Below are 25,051 nucleotides of genomic sequence, written 5' to 3'. Positions count from 1 at the left end.
CAGAAAACTGTACCATAAAATGGCTGTCTTGGACAACTAAGTAATGATAGAAGCAATAGAAATGAAATGATTTTCCAGCAGCTGAAATCCATGAAGTTCCAACTGCGCAAATTCACCATATTCACAAAATGGAGAAATTGCATTGACTGATCAGTTCTATTGCCCTGTCAGTGTTTTTGACAGCAGAAGCGGCCCACCAGATTTCCCATTTGGCCCATGAGACTGTTTTGGCCATGCTACACACCCTTGCCCTCCAGTTGAGGTGTGGGGCCTGCCAATCACCTGATAATCTGCTTGCAATCGCCACCATGCTTCTTGCCACTTGCAAATAGAAAGGACTTGGCAAGCACCCACAATCAGCTGGTTGTCCAGGCATGCAAAGACTCACCCACCTGTCAAAGTTGGCCTGGCATTGGGGGAAGGCAAGGATCCATTTCCTCACTTCTGATATTATTATCACTGTTATCACTATCAGTGCTTTTTTCGGGGGGACGTTCACAGTGCGGTGCATACCCCTAAACCCCTTACAGTCTTCAAACAAAATATCTTGGAGGTCCCGGGCCACAGAGAGGTTAGGCTGGCCTCAACCAGAGCCAGGGCTTTTTCAGGGCTTTTTCAGCTGTCGTTCCAATCTGGTGGAACACTCTGTCACAAGAGACTGCAGGACTTGACATCTTTCCGAAGGGCCTGCAAGACAGAGCTGTTCCACCAGGCCTTTGGCCAGGGCACAGACTGACCCCCTCCTTTGACAATCCTCACAGAACTCTAGCCCAATGGTTGCCATTAATTTGATTTGAACTGATTTTATAATGAAATGATTTTAGAATGTTGTATTATTTTACTGTTAGTTGCTCTGAGCCTGGCTTCGGCTAAGGAGGGCGGGATATAAATAAAAATTATTATTATTATTATTATTAAACATTTTGTGAATCTTTGTACTTTTGTCCATTTACTGTATTTATTTTTCCCCATTTGACCTATAAAATTGTGATTTTCTTGAGTCAAAATGAGAGTACCCCTAAACATTTGGGGGGGGGAAGCACTGATTATCATTATTATTAAATTTGTTAGTTGTGTTGTTTTGCCAGGGGCAACCCAAAATGACTTAAAAACAAACAGACAAACAGAAAATAAACCCCATATAAGTAAATTAAAACCAAGAGGAAAGAGAAATACATTAATAAGCATCCCACCCACGTCTAAAAGGCCACAGACATATTTTTGGGGGTCCTCAACATAGCTGTCAAGCGTCCTTTATTTGAAGGGACAGTCTCTTATTCCAGCGCCATGTCCCACTGCTGTCCCTTATTGATGGATGTCCCTTAAATGTCCCTTAAATGATGTCCCTTAAATTTCGAAGGAAGCAGCTCCTCTCCCTCCCTCCCTGCCAGCCAGGGAGGAGGGAGGCTCCAACTGTGTTGCTTGGATGTGTTGCTCACCCAGTAAGAAGTCTAAGAACGACTAGGGGGTGGAGCTTGCATGCCTTGTGCTGATCAAATCGGCTACATTGCCTGGGGACTCGCCTTTGCTCAGCGCTTCCCAGCGGAGAGGTGACGGTGGTTTTCCTTGAAGCTTCATTTGGCTGCTGGCTGGGCTTTCTGCCTGTGATGGCCTGGGAATCCGATTCCCCCCGGGACCAGCACACTGCCTTTGGCTCAGAGGGGCTCAGAAGTTGAACATACCTGTACTGAGTGCTCGGATCGGAATCGGATGGATACTTCATCAACTGCCCACTCACCCTTGCCGGCGAAAAGGTCTGTCTGGAGCGGGGGCACATGGTGGGGGAAAGGAAAGGAGATCTCGTGGGAGGGAGGCTTTTGAATTTGTTTTGGAGGCTCCTTTGATTGGCTTATGGGGGGAAAGAAAGGAGCTGGTTGACTAAAATGGTGTGTGACTGGCGATCTCGTGGCAAGGGGGGGAGGCTGTGTGTGTGTGGCTAGTTAATGCAAGCTGAGCGGTTTTTTGAATGCTGGACACCATTTTGTTGCACGTGCTGCTGCAAACTTTGCAGTGCAAAGCCAGGCCGGGGAGCCATCTTAAGTTGAGGCTGCATAGGCCTTATGGTGCATGTGATTCAGATTCTATTCAGTTGAACCTCTGGTTACAAAGTTGGTTGGACAGTGTTCTCGAAGCTACCAGCATGAGTTTGACCAGACTGCAGGAGGACAGGAAGACTGGAGTGCCTGGAACAGGTGAGCCTGCAGGTCCCTTATTTTCAAGGCTGCTGATCCCTTATTTTCAAATCTGTAAGTTGACAGCTATGGCCCCCAAAAGAGTGGGGCTCTAAGCTATAGCTTGTTTAGCTTATATGTAGATCCGGCACTGGGAGAGGTGGTCCTTGAGGTATTGCAATCCTGAGGCATTTAAGGCTTTATACTTCAAAACCAGCACTTTGAATTGGGTCCAGATACTGATTGGCAGCCAATACAGTCGGGCTAGGATTGGTGTTATGTTCTCAAACTGGTGAGCAACCTGACTGCTGAATTTTGCAGCAGCTGAAGTTTCTGAACTGTCAGCAGAAGCAGCTCCACATATAACAATGTTGCAGTAATCTAACCTAGATGTTACCAGAGCAAAGACAACAGGCTTTAGGGTTCCAGACAGGGGTACAGCTGGGTCACCAGCCCACCACCTGAGCTTCAAGCAACAGCAATGGACCCCGAGGTACCCTCAAGCTGCATACCTGTTCCTTACGGCATCTTACAGAGTAAAAGAAAACTCTACAGTGCCCTGAAAAGTGCCAGTTACACTGCTGAAACAATATAGGCAACATCAATATGCTCCTGCCATCAAGGAGCTTGAAGTGTGAAACAGATCATGGGGAAATGACAGAGGGTGAGAGGGAAAGGCGGCGAGGGACGACTGTGACTAAGTGCCTTCCTTAAGGCTTGGTTACATTGGAAATGAAGATTAAGAGACCACATCCAGCTTGTGAAAATCCTATTTGCAATTCTGCTGCAAAATATAATAACAGATGCATACCAAACATCAACCCTGATTCATCAATAACTTGACTACATGAGCCACAGGTTCCCTTTGGTGTGCTTTCCTCTTTGTATGCTTTGCAATAGCAGCCCATTGATCTAGATGTAGGGGATCATTCACAATTAATGCATTTTATTAGCATGGGCAATGCCTTAATTCCAGTAAACCAGAGCTCTAAGTGCCAACATATGGGAGATACAACCAACTCTGATGGGGTTTTTCCTCCCTTTCAACTTGAAAGCAGCTGCAGGAGGCTCTGGTTTCAATCAAAGCAGCAGCACTGTGGATGAGAATATTTAATTCCTCCTCCTTTAAAGTAAAGCAAATCTTGAGCAATATGGCAACCTGCCTCTGTCAAAGAAAATCAACAAAAAATGTCGGACTTTTGAAATGATGGTTGTTCTTGAATGACTGCACCAAACCCACACATCCACAGCATAGAGGTCTTATTCTGCATGCAATAACACAGATATTAGCAGGACAATTTTATGTAAGATCAAAGAAGCACAAATTCAGAATATATATATATATATATATATATATATATATATATATATATATGCACATTTTTTTTTAAAAAAGCATGCATTTAATAAATTGTGTCTTTCTTGCCTCCACTGCCACATTAGTTTGTTGTGGCAACATTTGGAATGGAATATAGTCAAGGCTTAGCTGTGAACATCTGCTGCAGGCATCACAATTTACAATACCCGAAATGTAGGAGGGGGCGGAGTTCTGCAATCAAAACCACAGCCATAATCATACAATCCAACCAAAGTGAAGTCCCGTTGATTTCAGTGGGAGAGAGTTCAGCATGAGTCTAATTCTTCCACTGAAGTTAATTGGACTTGAAAGTGCTTTAATTTTTGTCTGGATAGTATTTTGCAGAATTTGCTTCACGGGTAAAGTATCGATGCTGATATATGCAAGTCATATGCCAATCTATATCCAAAGCTGAATTTTACATGGCAATCAGGCTATTCTTGACAAGCATACTAATGGTTTGTTTCGGTGCCCTACGTTGATGGCAAGGCTTCCACTTCGTGTCATCAGTTGAGAGAGAGCCCTAAGAGCTCTACAAATGCGTTATTCTCTTCTGAGCAACAGCTGCGCTGCCTATCAGCCCCCTGCAGAACAGTAGCCTCCTCTTTGCTTCCCAACAGCATTTCCACATGGGGAAGAGTCTTTGAGTGCCTTCTCTAACCTTTCCGCCTTCGGTCACAGCGGGGTGGTCCTCTAGCTTAGTCAGCCGTATGGAGGAGGACAAAGTGGGCGAGTGAGTCTATGTCATAGCAGAATTCTGTCAAAACTAATGAGTGATGCATTAATACATCATTATAATTGGCTGCAATTCAGCGTTTAAGATCCTAATTGTGCTCCAAGTGTCTGGTCCGCTTTCTCTGGCAGATAAACTATTTCTCCAGAAATCATGCCTATCTGCTTCTGACTCAAATTAGCTTTGCTTTTCAATAGGAGCCCATTCAGATAGATAGCAAATAAGTCATGAGTTGCCACGGTTGGCCTAGAAAATGTTAAAAAGAAAGGTCTTTATATTTATTGGTTGTTTAAAAAATGTTTGGAAGGCTTTCAAGCCGTACATGTTCTTCATCAAGGATTTGATATTCAGAGCAAAAACCAAAAGGACCTCAAGATGGATGTTAATTTCCCACATCTAGGTTTGGTGGCTTCAGAAAATAAGATCACCAAGTTTTGTATGGCAGGTGGTCTGCCCAGATAATAATTGGTGGAGGTCTCAGGTATTTTTAGGAAACATGCTGCAAATAAATTATAGTGAATTCAGATTTTTAATTCCATTGGGGCAGCACAGAACCTGTTTAAGGCAGGGAACCATTAACATTGGATTTTTACTCATCGAGATGCAAACGTTTTTGTGCCGGTAATTAAAATGATTCAATGAAAATTGATCATTTAGCTTTCCCCTGACAGACCAGAGAAACTTATTGACATATGCATGAAAGAGCCTTATCATGCCATCAGTGTTTCAAGTTTATTTATGTTTCAGGCATTCGTCCTCACTGGATTAACAACTGCATGGAGGAAGAGAATGGGGCCATATCCACTGGCTCCTCCCATACATTTGAGGCCCCACCCATTTCCTCCATGTGTTGGAAAGCACATCTGTAGAGGAGGCCAAGCATCAAAATAACACACACACACCCCACTACCGCTTTTTAAAAAATTGCCTAGCAATATGGGAGGGTTGGGTGGGGGAAAGGAAATGATAGCTCCTTTGGAATCTGGGACTCAATATGACTAGATAGGAAAGTTAGTCCTGTTGGGGAAAATGTCCTTTCAGATTCTTCCACTGAGTGCTGATTTCACAAATAAGAGAATGAGTTCTCTGCGAAATAATGTTCACCTATAGATGAGCCCCAAAATACTTCTTCCCTCCCTCACACCTTGTCTGAAATTCTCCCAAGAGAAAATATTATTTCTGCAGACCTACAGAATCAGAGATTGCCACCTCTAATGTACAGCTGCCATCTGCTGGGCACATGGCTTGCTACATTCACTATCTGTCTCTAGCTGTCCCTGTTTGTAGCAATCACCCAGTCTTCATTCCCTTTGGCTGTCCTCATGGGTAGACAGAGGTTGCTAAGAAATATATGAATTTATACATACCGACATTTATATCATAGGAACATAGGAAAGTGCTTTATACTGAGTCAGACCATTAGACCATCTAGCTTAGTATTTTCTATGCCAAGTCCTCATCTGCACTATACATTTAAAGCAGTGTCATCCTGTTAGTATTTCATGCCTCTGATGCAGCAGATGAATGAATGAATTTATTAATATGGTCACAGACCAGCGTCAAGCAGATGAGATTGTTGTAAATCACATGCCTGTCTGAAAAGAGCTTGAGAAACGGAACACAGTTTTATTTCTTCCGCTGTAATGTACTTTCACTTTTACTTGTTCTTTTTGTGGTCTCAGAGCAGGAGAGAAGGGTCGCCATTATGCCTTGTTGTGTACATAGTGTGTAAATAAATAGTAGATTAGATCTACAATGTCTCACTCTTCTTGCTGTGTTTTGCCAGAAGATTAAGTGTGCATATACTAGCTGGTATGTGTCGCTGAGCGCACTGGAGAAGAGGGGAAATGCCTCTGGAGGACGCTCAGAATTTGAGGGGGCTTGCAGGCACCCCCAGGGCGTTTTTCCAACACATCCCCCTTTGACTTCTCCCAAAGAATCCCGAGAACTGTAGTGAGTTAAGGGCGTTGAGAGTTGTTAGGAAACCCTATAAAGTGGTGCCTCGGGTTACATACGCTTCAGGTTACAGACTCTGCTAACCCAGAAATAGTACCTCGGGTTAAGAACTTTGCTTCAGGATGAGAACAGAAATTGTGCTCTGGCAGCAGCAGCAGGAGGCCCCATTAGCTAAAGTGGTGCTTCAGGTTAAACACAGTTTCAGGTTAAGAACGGACCTCCGGAACGAATTAAGTACTTAACCTGCGGTACCACTGTATTCCTCTCACAAAGCTAAAACCTCGAGAGTTTCCTAGGGAAAGGGGTTGAATGTTAAACCATCATGATAATTGTAGCTTATGAGTAGTCGAGCATTACATGGGTTCGAGCCCCACGTAGGGCAAAAAGATTCCTGGATCACAGGGGGTTGGACTAGAGGATTCTTGTGGTCCCTTCCAAATCTACAATTATATGATTCTATTATTCTTTTACATCTCGCCACCCTTCTGCACAGTGTCTAGCCCAATGGTGACACAAACATACACGCCAACCACATTCCTAAACATCACTGACCAAAGAGTAAGCCCATTGAACACAATGGGAGTAGTTTCTGAAAAAAACACCGTTAACCTTTTCAGCATTGCAGAAGTCCACCAAAACCTCCCTTTTATAAGGGAGGTCTTGCTTGTGCTTTCATTCTCTTCTACATATAGAAGTTTTACAATCATACCTGATTGTAGTGTTCACATACATGCCACCTTTCTATTTTATATATTCTGCTATTTTTCTCCTCCTGCACTCATGGATGAGGCATGCTGGTTGCACCAGGTTAACTTAGTTGTAGGTAATTCTGTTGGGATTTAGGACAATTCCTTTTATCCACCATTGAGCCCATACAAGCTGCATGCTCTTTGTAATGAATCCAATTATCCAATCTAGTAGCTAATTAATTAACCTCCTTGTTAAACACGGGAGAGGATTTCCAATAGTGCCATTCCCAAGTACCAATTAAAAGCCTTTTAGACTCATAGGCAAATAATTGTGCCTCTGCTGAGGGTTTTCAGGCTCTTCCAAGCAAGTGTCTTAGCGCCTGAAGGAAATGCAATCAAATGATATTACTCAGCAGCTACAGAGGATACAAAGGTCTTGCCCGCAGTTAGCACTTAGAAGATTACACTTCCCCATTAGTTCATCAGATGAACCAGGTTGTGTGGCTAGTATAGAGTATTTTTGTTTACAAATTGACATCTATTTCTTTATGAGGAATGTAGAATTCATGTAGCATGAACTGACCTTGTCCTAAAAAGTGGTTTGCAAGATGGCCTACCCAGGAATGTATTTAAATGAGAAGAAGAAGAGTTTGGATTTGATATCCCGCTTTATACTACCCGAAGGAGTCTCAAAGCGACCAACAATCTCCTTTCCCTCCCTCCCCCACAACAAACACTCTGTGAGGTGAGTGGGGCTGAGAGATTTCAGAGAAGTGTGACTAGCCCAAGGTCACCCAGCAGCTGCATGTGGAGGAGCGGAGTCGCGAACCTGGTTCCCCAGATTACGAGTCTATCACTCTTAACCACTACACCAAATGAGGGCTGTCACCTGACTAAAGAAACCTGTCATTTCCTGCTTTGGGGTTCATACAAGCTTGGAGTTGGAGTGCAACTTTGGGTTGTTGTTGTTGTTATTGATATTATTAATGTTGTTGTTGTTGTTGTTAATACTACACTTGTCTGACTGGGTTGCCCCACTCTAGGCAGCTTCCAACAGAATATAAAAATACAACTACACATCACAAATTAAAAACTTCCTAATCCAGGGCTGCTGATCTGAGATCCCACAAAGTTGTTTGATCTCAGCCGGGAGTTCCATAGAATTGGGACCCACAAAACCGAATGCATGAATAGCTCAGTTGGTGAAGAGCATAGTGCTGATATGCCAAGGTCGCAAGTTTGATAGCTATGTGGGACAGCTGCAGATTCCAGCCTTGCAGAGGGGTTGGACTAAATGATCCTCAGAAATAAATTGCCATTTATTCCATTTATATAACCCTTTATCCGAAGATCCCAGGGCAGTGTACAACAATAAAAACTTAATCTACGTAGCACAATAAAAAAATAAAATCTTTCTCTCTGTGTTTTCTCTCTATATATGTCATATAGATATATATAGATGTGTGTGTATACATATCTGTATATATACACATACACATAATAATAAGTATGTTTCTCTGTGTTTGTTTCATTGTTCTTTTATTGTGGGTTCATATATGAATGAATATGAACAGGAATTACTTTTAGGGTCTCCCTCCCGTTCCCAAGCAGCACAACTACCCAGACGTCGACCAAAGAGCTGCTTCTTTGAGTGGCAAAGCATTCATTCACACATATCTCCTGATAAGCACAAGGAGGCGGGACCTTTCCGCCTTCCTCCCTCATCAATCCTCCTATCAGGATGAGCCTTCGGGTTGCCCTCCCGCTCCCACCTCCAACATCAGCAGCCGTTTGCTCTCCTTGTGGCTCCTCCCATTCTGGGCGTCGCGGCCAATCCGCTCCCCCTAGCAACGGTGTCAGGTTTACCTTAGCAACGCCCGTGCTGCTGCTGGTGGTGGGAGCCGTTGCTAGCGAGAGACGGAGAAAGAGGGCGAAGCTAAGGAAGGCAGCAGGTCTCCCACTTCCCCATGGCAGATCCTCCAGGCGACCAGCCTCAAAATGGGGAGAACCCCCAGCAGCAGGAGCCCTCCAGGCAGCCCAGCCAGCCAGACCCCGGGGGCCTGCAGCCAGAGGCAGCCCCTCCAATGGTTTCTGAACCTGAGGGAGGCCAAGGCCCTGACCAGGACGGCTCCATTTCTGGTGAATACCCGGATCAGCTACCACGAGGCAGCATGTACCAACCCCAGGAGCCAAGGCTGAGCGTCTATGAGCAGCCAGACGGAAGAGGCGGCATGTACCAGCCTCACCAGGCGAGGGGTGCCCTGTTTCAGGCAAGGGGCGGCATGCCTTGGCAGCAGCAACAGCCCCAGCTGCTGCAACCGCCCACCCTGCCCAGGGGAAGCCTCCCTCAGATTCAAGACCCCATGGGAGCCATGTATCAGGACCAAATGCAGCAGCCAGTCACAAGAGGCAGCTTCCACGTGCCGGTGTCGAGAGGCAGCCAGATCATGCAACAGGAGAGCTTAGTTCACGGCCCTTACCAAGCCCACGAGCCTGGCATCGGCCTCTACCAGTTGGGGGCCACCTTGATGGAAGACCAGATCCCGGATCCAGGACCCAGAGCGTTGGCGATAAAGAATGCCAAAGCCTACCTGCTGAAGACGAGCCTCAAAACTGGCGTGAGCTTGTGAGTATGGGTAGAAATGGAACCCGAGCAGGAGAAGGAAGATTCTCGTCAAGTGGGACTGGGCAAAATGTGGGTAGCAAAGTAAAGGAGTAAAACTGAAGATGTGTGTCATAGGATGTGATCCTGGGGCTGGCGAAATGGCTGTAGCCCTCTGGGTGTTCTTGGGCTCTGACTATCATTAGCCCCAGGATAGTTCAGTCGGTAGAGCTTGAGACTCTTAATCCCAGGAACGTGGGCTTGAGCCCCACATTGCGCAAAATATTTCTGCATTGGGAGAGGTTGGACTAGATGACCCTTGTGGTCCCTTCCAACTCCACAATTCTGTGATTTGATGATGGGAATTGTAGTCCTAATAGCAGAACTTGGAAGAGGCCATGGAAGCTTAAGCAGGTGCACTGCACACTGCATGATTTTGTTGCAGGTCCCACTAATTTCTTGTTGGCCTTATGTGCCAAAGCACCCACCAATTATGTTTCAGCTTACGTGGAATGGGCATATGAACAGCAGAAAAAATTATATATCTATACTTTCATTGCATATTGTTGATTATAGGAAGGGACTCATCCTGCTGTAGATGAGATAGCAAGATGGGGAGCAGATGGAATTTATAGTCTGCAATCCACTGAACATTTAAATAGGAGTAAGCCCCTTTGAAACACAGTGACACTTTCAAGTAAACATGCATAGGAATGCTCAGTAATTCACCATAAAAAACCCAAAGACATTGTTCCCTCTGTGTGCTTTAGGGCTGGAATAAGGGGGAGGTTCTCAGATGGCAGGACATTATGGCAGAGAGGATAACATTGTTCATAAATGTAACTGTTTCTTAATGGTGGACTGAGTGCCCTCACACTATAATATTAAAGCAATGGAGCACATACTTTTAAAGAGATTTAGCAATACTTGATAAATAATTGTTCATTTTAAACGTGACAAATTGATGTGGGAAACTTGTGCCAATTGTCAGCAGTCACATTATGGGCACTGTCCAATAGCTGCCTGAGAGATCAGCACAACATTTCACACAGTTCTCTCTAGACTGAAGTAGGAAATTGCAACCAATCCAGCAACCAAATATAATACTGCAATTAGGATTTCCCTACAACAGAAATGCTGTCTCCAAAGAAAATGCTTAGAGCATGGGTGGGTGACCTGTGGCTCTCCTGTGGACTACAGCTCCCATTACCCCTGGCCATTGGCCATACTAGCTGAGGCTTCTGGGAGTTGGAGTCCAACAACTTTGGAGAGCTGCAGTTTCCTAACCACTGTCTTGGAGAACACATTGTGCTTTCGCAAATAAATGAAACCAATTCTATTCAGAATGCATTGCAGTAAGCTGATAACATGTCTCCTCTGGGACGGCGTGGCATCTCTTTTCCTAATTTCATAGGTATGACCATCTTGCTGACATGCTGGCCAAGATTCTGGATGAGCGACCTGAAAACCCAGCTGACATAATTGAGAACATCAGTAAGGAAGTGAAGTGTGCTCGGTTCCAGAAGAAATTGGACACTCTCCGAGACGAATATGAGAAACATCCAACTTTTGAACTGGCTGAAATGTATAAGACATTGTTCCAGAAAGGTGGTGGAGAAGGAACAGACCAAGAAATGGAAGAGGAATTGGTGAGTCACTGCAACAAATAAAAACTGAAAAACTCATTGACACCTGCTGAACTCTCCTCTTCCCCATTCAGAATGCTAGCAATAAACTGTTAAAAGCTAGAACAGGCCAATTCCCCTTTCTTCAGTTTTCTTTCTCTCACCCTCAGCTCTCTCTCAACATTCTGTAAGTCTTGGAAGCTCAAAGGTCCCTGTCAGAACCACTGGGCTCAGTCATTGTTGTAGAAAGAGCATGAGGAATTTGTGTCTGGTTAAACTTAATTATTAAGCTCACCATAGCCTTAACATGCTTATTTTTCAGGCCCATTAATTTGCATACATACAAGCAAGGCTGCAGTTTTGTTCACACTTACTTGGGAGTAAATCCCATTGAACTCAGTAAACTTGCACAGGATTGGACTGCACACAAATTTAGGATCGCTGTGTATGTTGTTGTCTAGTCGTTTAGTCGTGTCCGACTCTTCGTGACCCCATGGACCAGAGCATGCCAGGCACTCCTGTCTTCCACTGCCTCCCGCAGTTTGGTCAAACTCATGTTTGTAGCTTCGAGAACACTGTCCAACCATCTCGTCCTCTGTCGTCCTCTTCTCCTTGTGCCCTCCATCTTTCCCAACATCAGGGTCTTTTCCAGGGAGTCTTTTCTTCTCATGAGGTGGCCAAAGTATTGGAGCCTCAGCTTCAGGATCTGTCCTTCCAGTGAGCACTCAGGGCTGATTTCCTTCAGAATGGATACGTTTGATCTTCTTGCAGTCCATGGGACTCTCAAGAGTCTCCTCCAGCGCCATAATTCAAAAGCATCAATTCTTTGGCGATCAGCCTTCTTTATGGTCCAGCTCTTCCATACATCACTACTGGGAAACCATGGCTTTAACTATACGGACCTTTGTTGGCAAGGTGATGTCTCTGCTTTTTAAGATGCAGTCTAGGTTTGTCATCGCATTTCTCCCAAGGAGCAGGCGTCTTTTAATTTTGTGACTGCTGTCACCATCTGCAGTGATCATGGAGCCCAAGAAAGTAAAATCTCTCACTGCCTCCATTTCTTCCCCTTCTATTTGCCAGGAGGTGATGGGACCAGTGGCCATGATCTTCATTTTTTTGATGTTGAGCTTCAGACCATATTTTGCGCTCTCCTCTTTCACCCTCATTAAAAGGTTCTTTAATTCCTCCTCACATTCTGCCATCAAGGTTGTGTCATCTGCATATCTGAGGTTGTTGATATTTCTTCTGGCGATCTTAATTCTGGCTTGGGATTCATCCAGCCAAGCCTTTCGCAATATGAATTCTGTGTATAGAAGTAAATAATTATTGACAATAAAAGCTGTTTATAATTATGCTTATCTAATTTTGGCACTTTTCCCCGCTAGCCAGAAACTCCTCTACCCAACGTCATGGAGACAGCCTTCTATTTTGAACAGGCTGGAATTGGCTTGAGCTTAGAAGAATATTACCACATATTCCTGGCCCTCAAACAGCTGGTCAACACACATCCCATCCAGACTTGTCGCTTCTGGGGCAAAATCCTAGGCATTGAAGCAAACTATATTGTAGCTGAAATTGAGTTCCGTGAGGGAGAGGAGGAGGAAGAGGCAGAGGAGGAGGAATTGGCTGAGGAGGGACAAAAAGAGGGGAGCGAAGGCAGAGATGAGGATGAAGAGGAAGATGAAGAAAAAGATGAGCCACCAAAGCCGAACTACAAGCCACCACCAGTAATACCAAAAGAAGATAATCGAACCGGGGCCAATAAATACACTTATTTTGTTTGCAATGAACCAGGGAAACCCTGGGTGAGATTACCCCATGTGACACCTGCGCAGATAGTGAATGCCCGGAAGATCAAGAAATACTTCACTGGAAGACTAGATGCTCCCATTGTGAGTTACCCACCTTTCCCAGGCAATGAGTCCAATTACCTGCGAGCCCAGATTGCCCGCATTTCAGCAGCGACCCAGATCAGCCCATTGGGCTTTTATCAGTTTGGAGAAGAGGAAGGAGATGAAGAGGAAGAGGGCGGAGCTGGAAGAGACAGTTATGAAGAAAATCCTGACTTTGAGCCTATTTCTGTGCCAGAGTTGGTAGAATCCCTTGCCAACTGGGTCCACCATGTACAGAATATTCTAATGCAGGTATGTTTGAGGAGTTTACAGAGCATCACATAGGGCTCATTAAGTGCCTTTTTTATTATTAAGGGGTCTATCAATAAATAGTGATAAATACATCTTACAATCATACAAAGACTATATTTAGATGAAACATTGTCTTCATTGCTTCTTGCTTGCCCAAACAGTTCTGTACCACCCATCAGTTTCAACTGGATGGCCTTATATCCTCCCTTTTCCAACACCAATGCAGATGGGCTGCTTTGGCGAGTGTCCTGAACAGCTGCAGCAACTCAGCCTGATGGTCTATATAGGCTCAGCAGTGCCTAGTCCTGATAAAAGTAACCTCCCAGAAACAACACCCTCTTAGAGGCCTCTGCTTTTACAAGGGATGGGTGGGTAGGGGGCTGATGTTAAAGAATATCAGTGCAGTCATACCTTGGATCCCAAACGCCTTGAGACTCAAACGTTTTGGCTCCAGAACGCCGCAAACCCAGAAGTGAGTGTTATGGTTTGCAAATGTTCGTGGGAACCCGAACGTTTGACGCGGCTTCCGATTGGGTGCGGGAAGCTCCTGCAGCCAATCCGAAGCCGCACCTTGGTTGTCAAACGTTTTTGGAAGTTGAACGAACTTCCAGAATGGATTCTGTTTGACAACCAAGGTACAACTGTATCTTTCCCCACTCCCCATCTTCCACTGCTGCCCAGCCCTCTTTTAATGGTCAGGAACATTAGACTGGGGAGCCAGATATCTGTCTATCTGGCCGTTGGAACACTCTCCAGGCCACACCCCAAGTTCTTCCCTCACTGGAATGTCTCCTTGAACTCTGATGAGGCCTGTTGCTCATCTGGATGGAGAAAATAAAGCAATGTATGAATACACATAACTGTACAAAGGTAACATCTACATTAATTGCTCTGCTCACTTGTTTCTGGCTCTGCCCATACACAATAGAATCTGGTCCTTGGGCTGAAAGGTTCCCCCACCTCTGCTCTAGATAGATAACACTCTGTCTTAGAGCACCCAGCTGCTTAGTCCTTCTTTTGGCCCATGGCATGTAGTGTACTCCAGTTGAAGCAAGTTCAACATTTCATATTGGGGCCTGTGCATGAAAGCCAGCAGAAACAGGAGGAAAGCCACATGTGCCTTATGAGAGGCTGCTCTGCTTTTGCAGGGCATGGGATTACATTCAAAAGGCATAGCAGAGATGGAGGTTAACACAAAAATGAACACTCACAAAGAGAAACGGGGGGCGGGGACAAAGAGTGCTTTAAGAACCCCATCGAGTATAAATTCCCTCTGTTCCTTCCTTTTTGTAAGATGCCCATGGCTTCATATTATCAGCAAAGGAATATTGCCTCACTGGATGCTGAGTTCACATTAATCTTGCTTTGTAACCCATGGTATATTGGATGTAGGGACGCTGTACTTGGGTTAATCCCTATCAAAAATCAGAGGAAGAAGAAGAGGAGGATGAGGAAGAGGAGAGACCAGATGAACAAGAAGAATCACAAGAAGTAGGACCCCCACTTCTCACGCCACTCTCTGAAGATGCAGGTACACCAGTGGCCAGACATGTTTGATGCTTTCCCCCCTTTCCTTTACAGATGTTACAGACTTGGAGGCATTGGCAGAAAGCAGTGCAGAAAGCAGGTGTGGTTTGGGATTGTAGATCATTAAGTGTATAGTATTTCTAAAATGAATCAACTCTTCATAGTGATTTTTAATAGTATACTTTAAAAAGGGGGAACTCATTTTTCCTCAATCAAACACGGAAGTAAGGCAACAACAGGGACTTCAGTTGGAAGATTAGATTAATGCTAACATTTTTATCAGCCAAAGAAAATCCCGTGTTGCAAAACAGGACACTCTAAACAACAACAAGAAGCAACACGTTGGCTAATAATACTAACAAAATCTTTATAACATTATACTTTTTCAAAATTCATAAACAGAAGACATATGATATGTGCATATGTGCATGGAGTCACAAATAACAGGTATCAAATAAGTGTTCCATAAACAAGAATGGTAGGTGTGGTAAGTCACTGATATGCAGGCAAAATGCCTTTCCAAGGTCAATATCCTATAAATGCAAGGTGATAGGTGCTCCGAACGTAGCAGTAGGGTACTCCAAGCACAGCAGCAAACAGAACAGTTCTTCCAGGATAATGAACTGTTTCAATGATAATTCTTCATCAGGTGGCAATGATATAAAATGAAATACATTACATTCAAATCTAATACAGAGATTGAAATGACAGGCCTGTGTATAAACAACCAATAACAAATACATGCCAAATTAATTGCCCCCAAAGGTACATCAATTAGCCATGGATCAGCAATCACAAGTGTAGCAAGGTGATACTTTTGGCAGAACCCTAGTAGCATTATGAAGGCTATCCACAGGTACAATGAATCACACAAAATTTCTGTATAGGAGAGCATCGATCCCACATTAGGATCAAGTCATGGAGGCACCTCTAGTTGAGCACTTTGTAACACACCATCATGCAGATACAGACCTACTTTACACAGTCCTATGGGTTAATCAGAGAAAATTTGGGATGAGGAGAGATCATTTTACATACTGCGCCAACAAAAAACCAGACTGATATACTTATTTAAATCCCTGCACCCTGGGGAGTTTGAATACTGAATTAGATTTCAATTGTTTTATTTAAGTTTTCTGATAAGATGGCTACTGTTTGTGTTCTCTTTGCTAGATGTTGGATACTGTATCTTTAAATTTCCTGAAATTTTATGTGATTCATTGCACCTGTGGATAGGTGATACTGATACTGTTGGCAGAACCCTAAAGGCTATCCCCAGGTGCAATGAATCACATAAAATTTCAGGAAATTTAAAGATACAGTATGTTTAGATCATTTTTATCAGGGCATCTTCAGTAAATCATTGGCTTAATCAATCTATCTTAGCATTGCTTGTTTCAGTCCATTCAAAGAACATGGGGGCATTCTCATTGAAATATCAGTGAAACTAAAAAGATTGAAAGCATTTTTCTCAGAAAGACAGCCATACTCATGTTTTCTTCCTTAGGTTAATATCAACATAAAGTTACAAATGGTGTGATGTAAGTAAGAGAAGTGTTCAGGGTTTGAGCCAGCTTGGCAGACTTAATATTGTATGTGCCTCACATTAGACAACATTTTTGTTTATTCCCATCCTTCCTGAAAACATCCCTCACTGTCCTGATGCTGCTTTTTCTTCAAAATCAAATTGGTGATTTAAGAACACTGTGTAGGAATGAAAAATGTACTGTAGCATGTTTTTTCCTCAGGTAAAAGTTTTACAAATGCAAAATGTCTTAATTTTTCTCAAGTAACCAAGAAGAAATTTGTTTCTTAAACAGACATTCAGAACATCCCACCATGGTCAGCAGAGACATCAACAAACTTAGTTCCTCAATATGCCCTTGCAGTTCTTCAGGCCAATTTATGGCCTGGGGCTTACGCCTTTGCTATTGGAAGGTAAGAAGCAGAAATCACTTGGGTTGCTTGATAATCTGTTGTTTCGTCTTCTAATTGTATAATCTTTCCAAAGCTGCTATTATGTTTTCCTTTTTTAAAAATCATTTTTATTAAGTTTTCCATTTTAATAATCCAATCAAATCACATTAAATATTCCAAATTATACCCTGCTATTAGGATTTCCAAGGAACTGATGCCAGTAGAGGCTTCTTTTGAAATGCTAATAGCAATTTCAGGGAAGCCATTTTTTGCAAGGCTGTGGAAGGGAGCGAAAGGGTTAAACATTCACTTCTCGTCTTTCATTTGGCCTTAAGTTTCCTTTTCATCATTATCTGGAAGGAGAAGCAAGCAGTGAGTGTATATCACCTGAACTGTAATGTGCAATTCTTATATCAATTAATTGGAGGAGCATATTATTGTTGTTCCAATCATTTTGGAAATGAGCCATAGTGGAGACTGTGGTGCCTTTGTGATTTATACAACCTGAGCCTACGATGGAGGGGATCACAACACATCACCCCAGGAGGTTCTTGCTTTTCCTATAGCCACAGCCTTGAATTCCAGCAGAAATTAGGCCTGTTTTTTTCTGACTTTCCAGCCTGCTGCTTTTGCATCAAGCTTCTAGCTCTCATAACTCAACTCTCCCCTCTGGCCTTTTGTCTTTCTAACTAACTTGACAATATATAGCGGGCCATTACCAGGCTGGCCTGGATATTCCAGCAATCGGATCCATGCTGGATCCAGAAATTAGAAGGGGACGCATACACACACACCCCAAACAACTAACAACACTATGGTGTGATGTGATGTGATGTGATCACAGCATTTTCTTCGTTTGCTGTGATTTTGGGGAAAGGTAATGCAATGTTACTACACATACATTACTTTACTAAGGTGGCAATCCTATACTTAACTCCCTGGGAGCAAGTCCCATTGAAGTCAAGAGGGCTTTCTTTTGAGTAAGTATGCATAGGATCCAGCTATTAACCTTTCAGATGGTAGGCGGTACAGAGGAGGAAACCTTGCAGTTAAGCTTTTGGCAGTAGCCATATGTCATACATAAAATATAGATCCAGCCTCAAGCCTTGGAGAGAAAGGACAGTTGGATTTTTCCTTTCAAGTAATATTATGATATTTCACTTCTTCCTTTAGGAAATTTGATAACATCTACATTGGCTGGGGTCACAAATACAGTGCAGAAAATTTCAGCCCTCAGTTGCCACCGCCCGTGCAAACTGAGTACCTTAGTGGGCCAGAAGTCACAGAAACAACAGACCCAACTGTGGAAGAAGAGATGGCACTCAAGGCTGCACAAGAGGAAGCACTGGCAGCTGAAGAAATGGAAGAGATGGATGAGGAAGAGGATGAAGAGGATGATGATTAAATTCCAAAGAGCAAGAATTGCTATAATAATTTTTTCCTAAGCATGTATAAACTTTTCTACTAATGTATTAGAATAAGCAAAGTATAATATATAGAAATATATGAATAGCTGTTGGATTAATTTCAAAGAAGTGTTTTGTCTTACTGTTTTTAGGACTGGTGCTTTTACTGTAGTTAGATGAAAAGGTTTACCTGTTAATGGAGTCACTTGGAGACCTTGGCCACAAGCAACTAATACATCTCATTAATGTTATCATTATTAATAATATTAGAACAAACAGAGTGCTGAATGTTCAGACAGACAAACTTTGTCCTAACCCTTCTCACACTGTATAACAGCACAGGTTTTTTTCTATGAGTCAACCATAAGGGGGTCTAAAAGGTAGGATATAAACATTTTAATATATAAATATCATAATTACTCTTCATGAAGGCAGGCCAGTACTTTTCTGGTAGCATTCAGGCCCAAACAAGAACATTGGGGGGGGGGGGCAACTTGATCTCCCAACTTAAAAATCAACTTTAAAGCTGCTCTGTGGGTTTCTTTTCTTTTTCTTTCTTTCTTTTTTTTTGTAGCAGTGCTAGGGAAGGGGATGTTTAACATTTTCCCCATGCTTATTTCTCAATCTAAATCAGCACCTCACAGCTGCTGTTAGACACACCAGGGAACAGATAGAGGTACTTCGGAGTGGAGATTTAGATTGGGGAAACAGTGCAGGGGGGAAAGGCTTAAAAACACTAGCAAATGATTCCGTGCTGGATCCAGGCATTATTAGAAGGGTGTGGCATACAGCCTACTTCCTCCCCGCCAAACTCATAACAATATATACATCTGCGGTGACCACTCAAAATAGCAGCTGTAAGCTATTACCTCTTAGCCACCTCCCCTCCACTTGTGATAATAACTATTAACTGCTAAAAAAAAATTGCACTGACAAGGCAGTTTTTTAAAAAGTTCGACATTCCTCGAAATTCACACATACCTGACCTAGAGGGGGTGGGGTATATGATTTTCCTGCCATTTATTCTACAGGAGGAGGGTGACACCGCTGTCCAATTACATTCGTGATACGTTCTTGAGTTCCCCGTTGTTTTGAGGCTGTTCTTATTTTTTCTGTAAACATTTTTTCTGTAAAGACATCTGAAGGCAGCCCTGTTTAGGGAAGTTTTTAATATTTAATGCTGTATTGTTTTACCACTTGATTGGAAGCCACCCAGAGTGGCTGGGGAAACTCAGCCAGATGGGCGGGGTATAAATAAATTATTATTATTATTATTATTATTATTATTATTATTATTATTATTATTATTATTATTAAGCCTTGAGTCCTTGCCAAGGGCATAAAACGATAAATATTTTCCTACGGGCAGCTGGCACTTTCAATCAGCTGGTTGGTGGGCGAGGCACTCTAAATAAACAGGAAAATATGCCCCGCTCTGCCTCTCAATTCAAAAACGCTTTTGAGGAACTATTGGAACATAAGGGGTAATGGAACAAAGCTTAGGAGCTTCTTCCGCGAACAACATAAGCGCTTTAAAGCGGACGCATTTAATCAACGCGCTCGCAAGGCAGAGAATCCGATACAGCCAATCAGCAAGCGGCTTTCTGCCTGGCCTGACCCCACCCCAGAGCGACAACGAGCTGAGGGGAGGGGGGGGGACAACAAAGGAACCTTTTTAACCCTATCACCACCGCGGCCCTTTTAAAACAAGGAAAAGGGGGAAGCCAGGGGAGTAGTCCGCCTCCCTTTCACTCATTTCCCGAGGGACAAGAAGGAGGCTCGAATCTGTCGAAATTCCCTTTGGTACTTTATACAGGGTCGAGCGCTCTTTGTCTCATCGCCTCCCCCCGCCCATGCGCCTGAGGTGGATTCGCCCGCCCACCCCTGCCCTTAGATATTACTGCGGGCCAACCTGTGGGCGGGGATTGAGTGCCTACGTCACCAACGGACCAATAGAAAAGGGTCCCGGGGGGAAATTCAAACTGTGGAAGTGAAATTGAGGTCCGGTGGCGGGTGAGGGCGGCGGCGGCTTCATTTGGAGAGATGGCTGAGGAAGGCGGCGTCACGGTCTGCGTGCGGGTGCGCCCGCTTATTGCGAGGTGAGTTTCTGGGTGGGGGGAAATGGGAGTGCACAATGATTCCCCCACATTTTGCTCCGCGTTTACTCCGAAGTAACCCCTCCACGGTGTTTCTAAGGGGTCTACTTTTAAATGCTTCACCCCACCCCCACTTTTTTAATGCACGTGGGTTAAAGGGGGGGGGGGAATCTGGGTTTTTTAATTGCTGTAACCCCGGCTTGATGGTGAAGGGCAGATAATACATTTGCTGTTGAAAATAATCATGAAAGGCCTTCCAACCCTGCTTCCCCACTCTCCTTAATTTTTTTTTTTTATTTATACCCCGCCCATCTGGTTGTGGTTAGAGCATTGGTTCCCGACCTTTGTCTGACCATGCCCCACCTAAACATCTCTAAAATCCTGATGCCCCCCTCCCCCATGACATATAATTCTTACTATTCAAAAAGTGAACTCCAATTCACGTGGAGGAAGCATAAAAAGCCTTTGACTGTTGATAACTCATTCTCAAATTGCCCCCCTGTGGGGTGTGTGCACCACGTTGGGAACCATCGGACTAGGAGCTGGGAGACCAGGGTTCAAATCCTCGCTCGGCCATGTAGCTTGCTTGGGCCAGTCACTTGACTGACAGCCTAACCTACCTTGCAGGGCCATTGTGGGGAATTAAGTGAGGAAGTGGGGAGACGTGCAAAGCCACTTTAGCTCCTTGTAGAGGGTGGCGTATAAGTTCAATAAGTAAACTCAGCTGCTTGCAGCCATTCTTGTTCTAGCCCCCAGTTACCTTTGGGTGGGTGACATGAGGTGGACAGAAAGCCTCCTTTGTTCTCCATCTAAGGCCAGGAACCTTCTTCAGCCAATACTGAGAATGCTTGGTTCCCTGTTTTTTTTTTGGGGGGGGGCTATGGCTTTATCTGTGAGGCTGATGGCATCTTCAACATCTTAGAATGAGCCGGATTTCCATAGTGAACACTAGGGTGATGCTGCTCTCCAGGAAATGGTAGCCATTTCCCCACCACCTTCACTTGGTTGGAGGCAACATCATCTTGTAAGTAGAACAACAGTAGCCAGAAGAACAGTAGGCAAACTATAGCTAGAGTTGGTGTGTTGAGTTTTGGAGTGGGCTTGAGGATGGCTTGACACGCTCCATGCGCTAAATCCCAAAGCTCTGGCAGCAGGTGGGAGGGAGCAGCCCTAGAGATTTATGGAGAAGCAAGATCTGCCAGGGTGTTAATGCTGTGAGCCCATCCTATGCTCGGGTTGTATATACAAGTATGTGTCAATAAAACCATATCCTAAAAATGCTATCTGTCTTATAGGTAGGCGTGTATAGAGTTGTGCTGTAAATCTGAGATGCACTTGTTTTATAATCTTCAGAAAGTGAATATTATGTCTAAAATGCTCCAGAAGGGTATGGGTATACTCTAGAGCAGGCATACTTAAAAAGGCATTTAATCAAACAGGAGCTGGATTTTAAGTTGTTCTCAGAGGGACAAAGCAAACACTCACAGGTGCTTCATTCCTAGGACTGGTTCCACCACCCTTAAATTTGGATACAAATAAGTGCTTACAATGCACTTTGCACATGCTCTGCACAGCAAGGTATTCAATATAACTTGCACATTGTCATAATGTTAAGTCAACAGCTGCAAACATCTCTAGATTTTTTTATTTTTAAAAATTTCTATATCGCTTTATATTTTTAAGAAAAATCCCACAGCGGTTTACAGCATATTTAATCAATAAAACATAAAACAATCTGAAGAAAGTCGAATATAGAGTATACAGTCAAAGCAACAGAACAGAACACTAAAATGTAATCTTAAAGATTTCAAAATAAAACATTACAAAAGAGGTAAACTACAGAATACATATTTAACATAGTAGGTCTGGTGAGTGTGGGTCCTGCCCCCAAGGCCAAGTGGAAAGGGCCTTGCAGGGAGCGACCTTCATGCTCACAGTCGAGTGATGTTCCTTCAGCCTCATGAGGAGCCTCTTAAGTAGGGCTGGTGAGTGTGGGCCCCTGAGATAGTCTCAGGACCAGACAATTAGAAGATCAGTGTGGGTCTAAGTATTTCTTTAACACCATCAATTTCTCTATACTCTGGGATCTAACAGTGTTTTGTTCCTTAAGAGAGAATGCAGACCATGAAGAGAAACAGAACATTTTGTGGAAAACTGAGGAATGCACCATATCTCAAGTTGATGGGACAAAATCTTTCACCTTTGGTAAGCACTCAATAAACACTGAAATACTTTGCAAACTTCTCTGAGGGTTTGTTTGTTTACAATCAAGTGCTGTATAAATTTTATTAAGTACATAAATATTGGTATACCATAAAAACATGCAAACAACTTTTTTGAAAGCAGCCAGGTGTGTTTCTACCAGTCTAACTTACAAGTTGGCAATCTGACAAATCTTGAAGATGGAGTTTGATTTCTGTGAACTGAACCTTTTTTCTTTTCTTTTTTTCTTTTTGAAGATCGGGTGTTTCATTCTTCAGAAAATACCACAGAAGTCTACGAAGGGGTGGCTGCTTCAATTATAAAGTCTGCTGTTCAGGGATATAATGGTACCTTAAAGATCAACACATTTGAATGCTTGCACTGTATTTGGGTAGTGGTCTGAGCTAACCATTGCTTTTCCTTTTAGGAACTATTTTTGCCTATGGCCAAACTGCTTCGGGGAAAACTTACACAATGTTGGGCACCAAAGATTGCCCAGGAATCATACCGATGGCCATCAATGATGTTTTCAATAGCATCTGTGGAGTAAGTTTTTCTACTAGATGAACTTTGTTTCAGATACCACATTAGTGCTGCAAAGCTGCATATCGAACCTGCTTTGATGATTTCTTAGCTCCACTTAGGAGAAAAGGCTGTGCAGCCCCTATATAGCAGTTTCCATTTCCCACATAATAATCTTGTTGGCCAATAAGTATTGTGAGTGGAACCAATACAGTAACACCTCTGCGAACGTCCGCCTTGTCTAGCGTCCATTCCGGCGAATGTCCGCGGCTAACCCCGAAGAACCGGAACAGGTTACTTCTGGGTTTGCCGCTCGTGCATGTGCAGAAGCACAAACGGTTCCGCACACGTGCGCAGACGCGACGCTTTGCCCTGCATCCTTTTCAGCTAGCGGCCGGGGCTCTGGAACGGATCCCGGCCGCAAAATGAGGTATGACTGTATAGCGATCAGGAATGGGAAACTGTTGTTCTTCAGAAGTTGTTGGAGTCTGATCCCATCACATCCATCAGCTATGCTAGCTGGGGCTGATAGGAGCTGCAGTGCAGCATCATTTGGAGGTCCAAAGTTCCCCATCTGTAGTATAGTTCATAAGGCAGGTGGGAATGTTTTAGTGATGGCATTGGATGGGGTGGAGGGGGCAGGGAGCCATGTTACATTAGTTCTCTACAATTAGGGATGCTGATGCATGCATGCTCTTTACTTTTTTAGAATCCTGACAGGGAGTTCCTACTCCGTGTATCATATATGGAAATCCACAATGATAGAGTTCAGGACCTACTGTGCAGCAACATAAAAAAAAAGAAACCCTTGGTTGTTCGTGAAGACATCAGTGTAAGTAACCATCACTACCTTTCCAAGTGACAGTGCCAAAGCTCCCACATGGCCTTGTAACAGGGAAAGTAAAATTCTGGAAGTCAGCATGTTGTTGACAGCTGCCTACTTGGACTCTGCCCATTTTGCTTCTGCGTTGATTAAAATCTATTTTTCTTAAAGTTGACCTAAATTTAGCTAACTGCCTAATAGCTTTGCATTGCCTATATACAAAGAGGTAACACCTAGAATCAATATTATGTGATTTTATTTTATTTTTATTTTATTTTTAAAAATCTCTTGTAGAGGCAAATCTTTGTTGAAGATCTGAGTGAAGAGGTGGTGGTTTCTCCAGAGCAAGTTGTGAGCTGGCTGCAGAAAGGAGAAAGTAAGACTTAATATCTGGTGTGACTTAAACACATACAGAGCTTCCTGTACAGCTCTGATACAGTGGTACCTTGGTTTACGAACGTAATCTGTTCCAGAAGTTCGTTCCAAAACCTAGGTGCACCTTCCCATAGAAAGTAATGCAAAATGGATTAATTCGTTCCAGACTTTTAAAAACAACCAGTAGCTGAACTGGGATCCACACAGATCCCCCGCCCCGCTGCTGCAGGAAATGTTCCCTAGAGGTGCACCTCCCATAGCGGCAGGGGGGGGAGTTGTGCGCCCATGAACCAGATGACAATGGAAGTGTGGCACTCAAAATGGAAGTGCACCCCCGAACGGAGTACGTTCGTATACCCCCCCCCCAAAAAAAAAACGCAACCCGGAACACTCATTTTCAGGTTTGAAGTGTTCATAATCCAGAAAGTTTAACTAGGCTGTTCATAACCCGAGGTACCACTGTACTTCTAAATCCATCACCTTTATTGTGTTTTGTTCTGACTAGAAAACAGACACTATGGTGAGACCAATATGAATGACAGAAGTAGCCGCTCGCATGCAATCTTCCGCATGGTAAGTGATCATGAATTTTTATTTTACTGATTTCTTTTAGTTCAGAGATCGGAAACCTCTGGCCCTCTCTGATGTTCCCGGACTCCAAAGTCCCATCAGTTCTGACCATTGGCCATATTGATGGGAGATAGAGTCCAACAACATCCAGAGGGCACCAGGTTCCCTATTCCTGGTTAGTACCTGGCTATGATGTCTGGAAGGATTTGAGAGGGAGATATATATTATTGTTGTTGTTGTTGTTATTATTATTATTATACAATTCTACCACTGGGCAATTTACAATATAAAAACACAAAAATATATGCCATAAGAATAAACAAAAACAATAAAACA

The 25,051-nt window shown here is 43.5% G+C and overlaps 2 protein-coding genes across 7 annotated transcripts in view; both read left to right on the top strand.

Annotated features, from left to right (window-relative positions):
- The first annotated feature begins 8,774 nt into the window (after positions 1-8,774).
- Positions 8,775-18,256, top strand: LOC309377542 (radial spoke head protein 6 homolog A-like). Its single transcript, XM_081924962.1, has 6 exons — positions 8,775-9,532; positions 10,923-11,157; positions 12,519-13,277; positions 14,670-14,808; positions 16,625-16,742; positions 17,895-18,256. Exons 1-6 carry the CDS (start codon positions 8,874-8,876, stop codon positions 18,124-18,126), a joined length of 2,142 nt encoding a protein of 713 aa, XP_081781088.1. The 5' UTR covers positions 8,775-8,873; the 3' UTR covers positions 18,127-18,256.
- Positions 18,257-20,078: 1,822 nt separating this feature from the next.
- The window catches only part of CENPE (centromere protein E), a 37,217-nt gene continuing 32,244 nt past the window's right edge, over positions 20,079-25,051 (top strand). For all 6 annotated transcript variants that reach the window (XM_081924751.1, XM_081924752.1, XM_081924748.1 and 3 more), the window contains exons 1-7: positions 20,079-20,226; positions 22,334-22,428; positions 22,683-22,772; positions 22,853-22,971; positions 23,657-23,779; positions 24,065-24,146; positions 24,651-24,718. In XM_081924751.1, coding sequence (XP_081780877.1) covers positions 20,171-20,226; positions 22,334-22,428; positions 22,683-22,772; positions 22,853-22,971; positions 23,657-23,779; positions 24,065-24,146; positions 24,651-24,718 — 633 coding nt within the window. In that variant the 5' untranslated portion in view covers positions 20,079-20,170. The remainder of the gene's footprint in view (positions 20,227-22,333; positions 22,429-22,682; positions 22,773-22,852; positions 22,972-23,656; positions 23,780-24,064; positions 24,147-24,650; positions 24,719-25,051) is intronic.

Source organism: Podarcis melisellensis (genome assembly GCF_964234715.1).
Source record: "Podarcis melisellensis genome assembly, chromosome: 9".
Taxonomy (NCBI): Eukaryota; Metazoa; Chordata; class Lepidosauria; order Squamata; family Lacertidae; genus Podarcis; species Podarcis melisellensis.
Note: the sequence above shows the minus strand (reverse complement) of the source record. Positions and strands in the feature narration are given on the sequence as shown.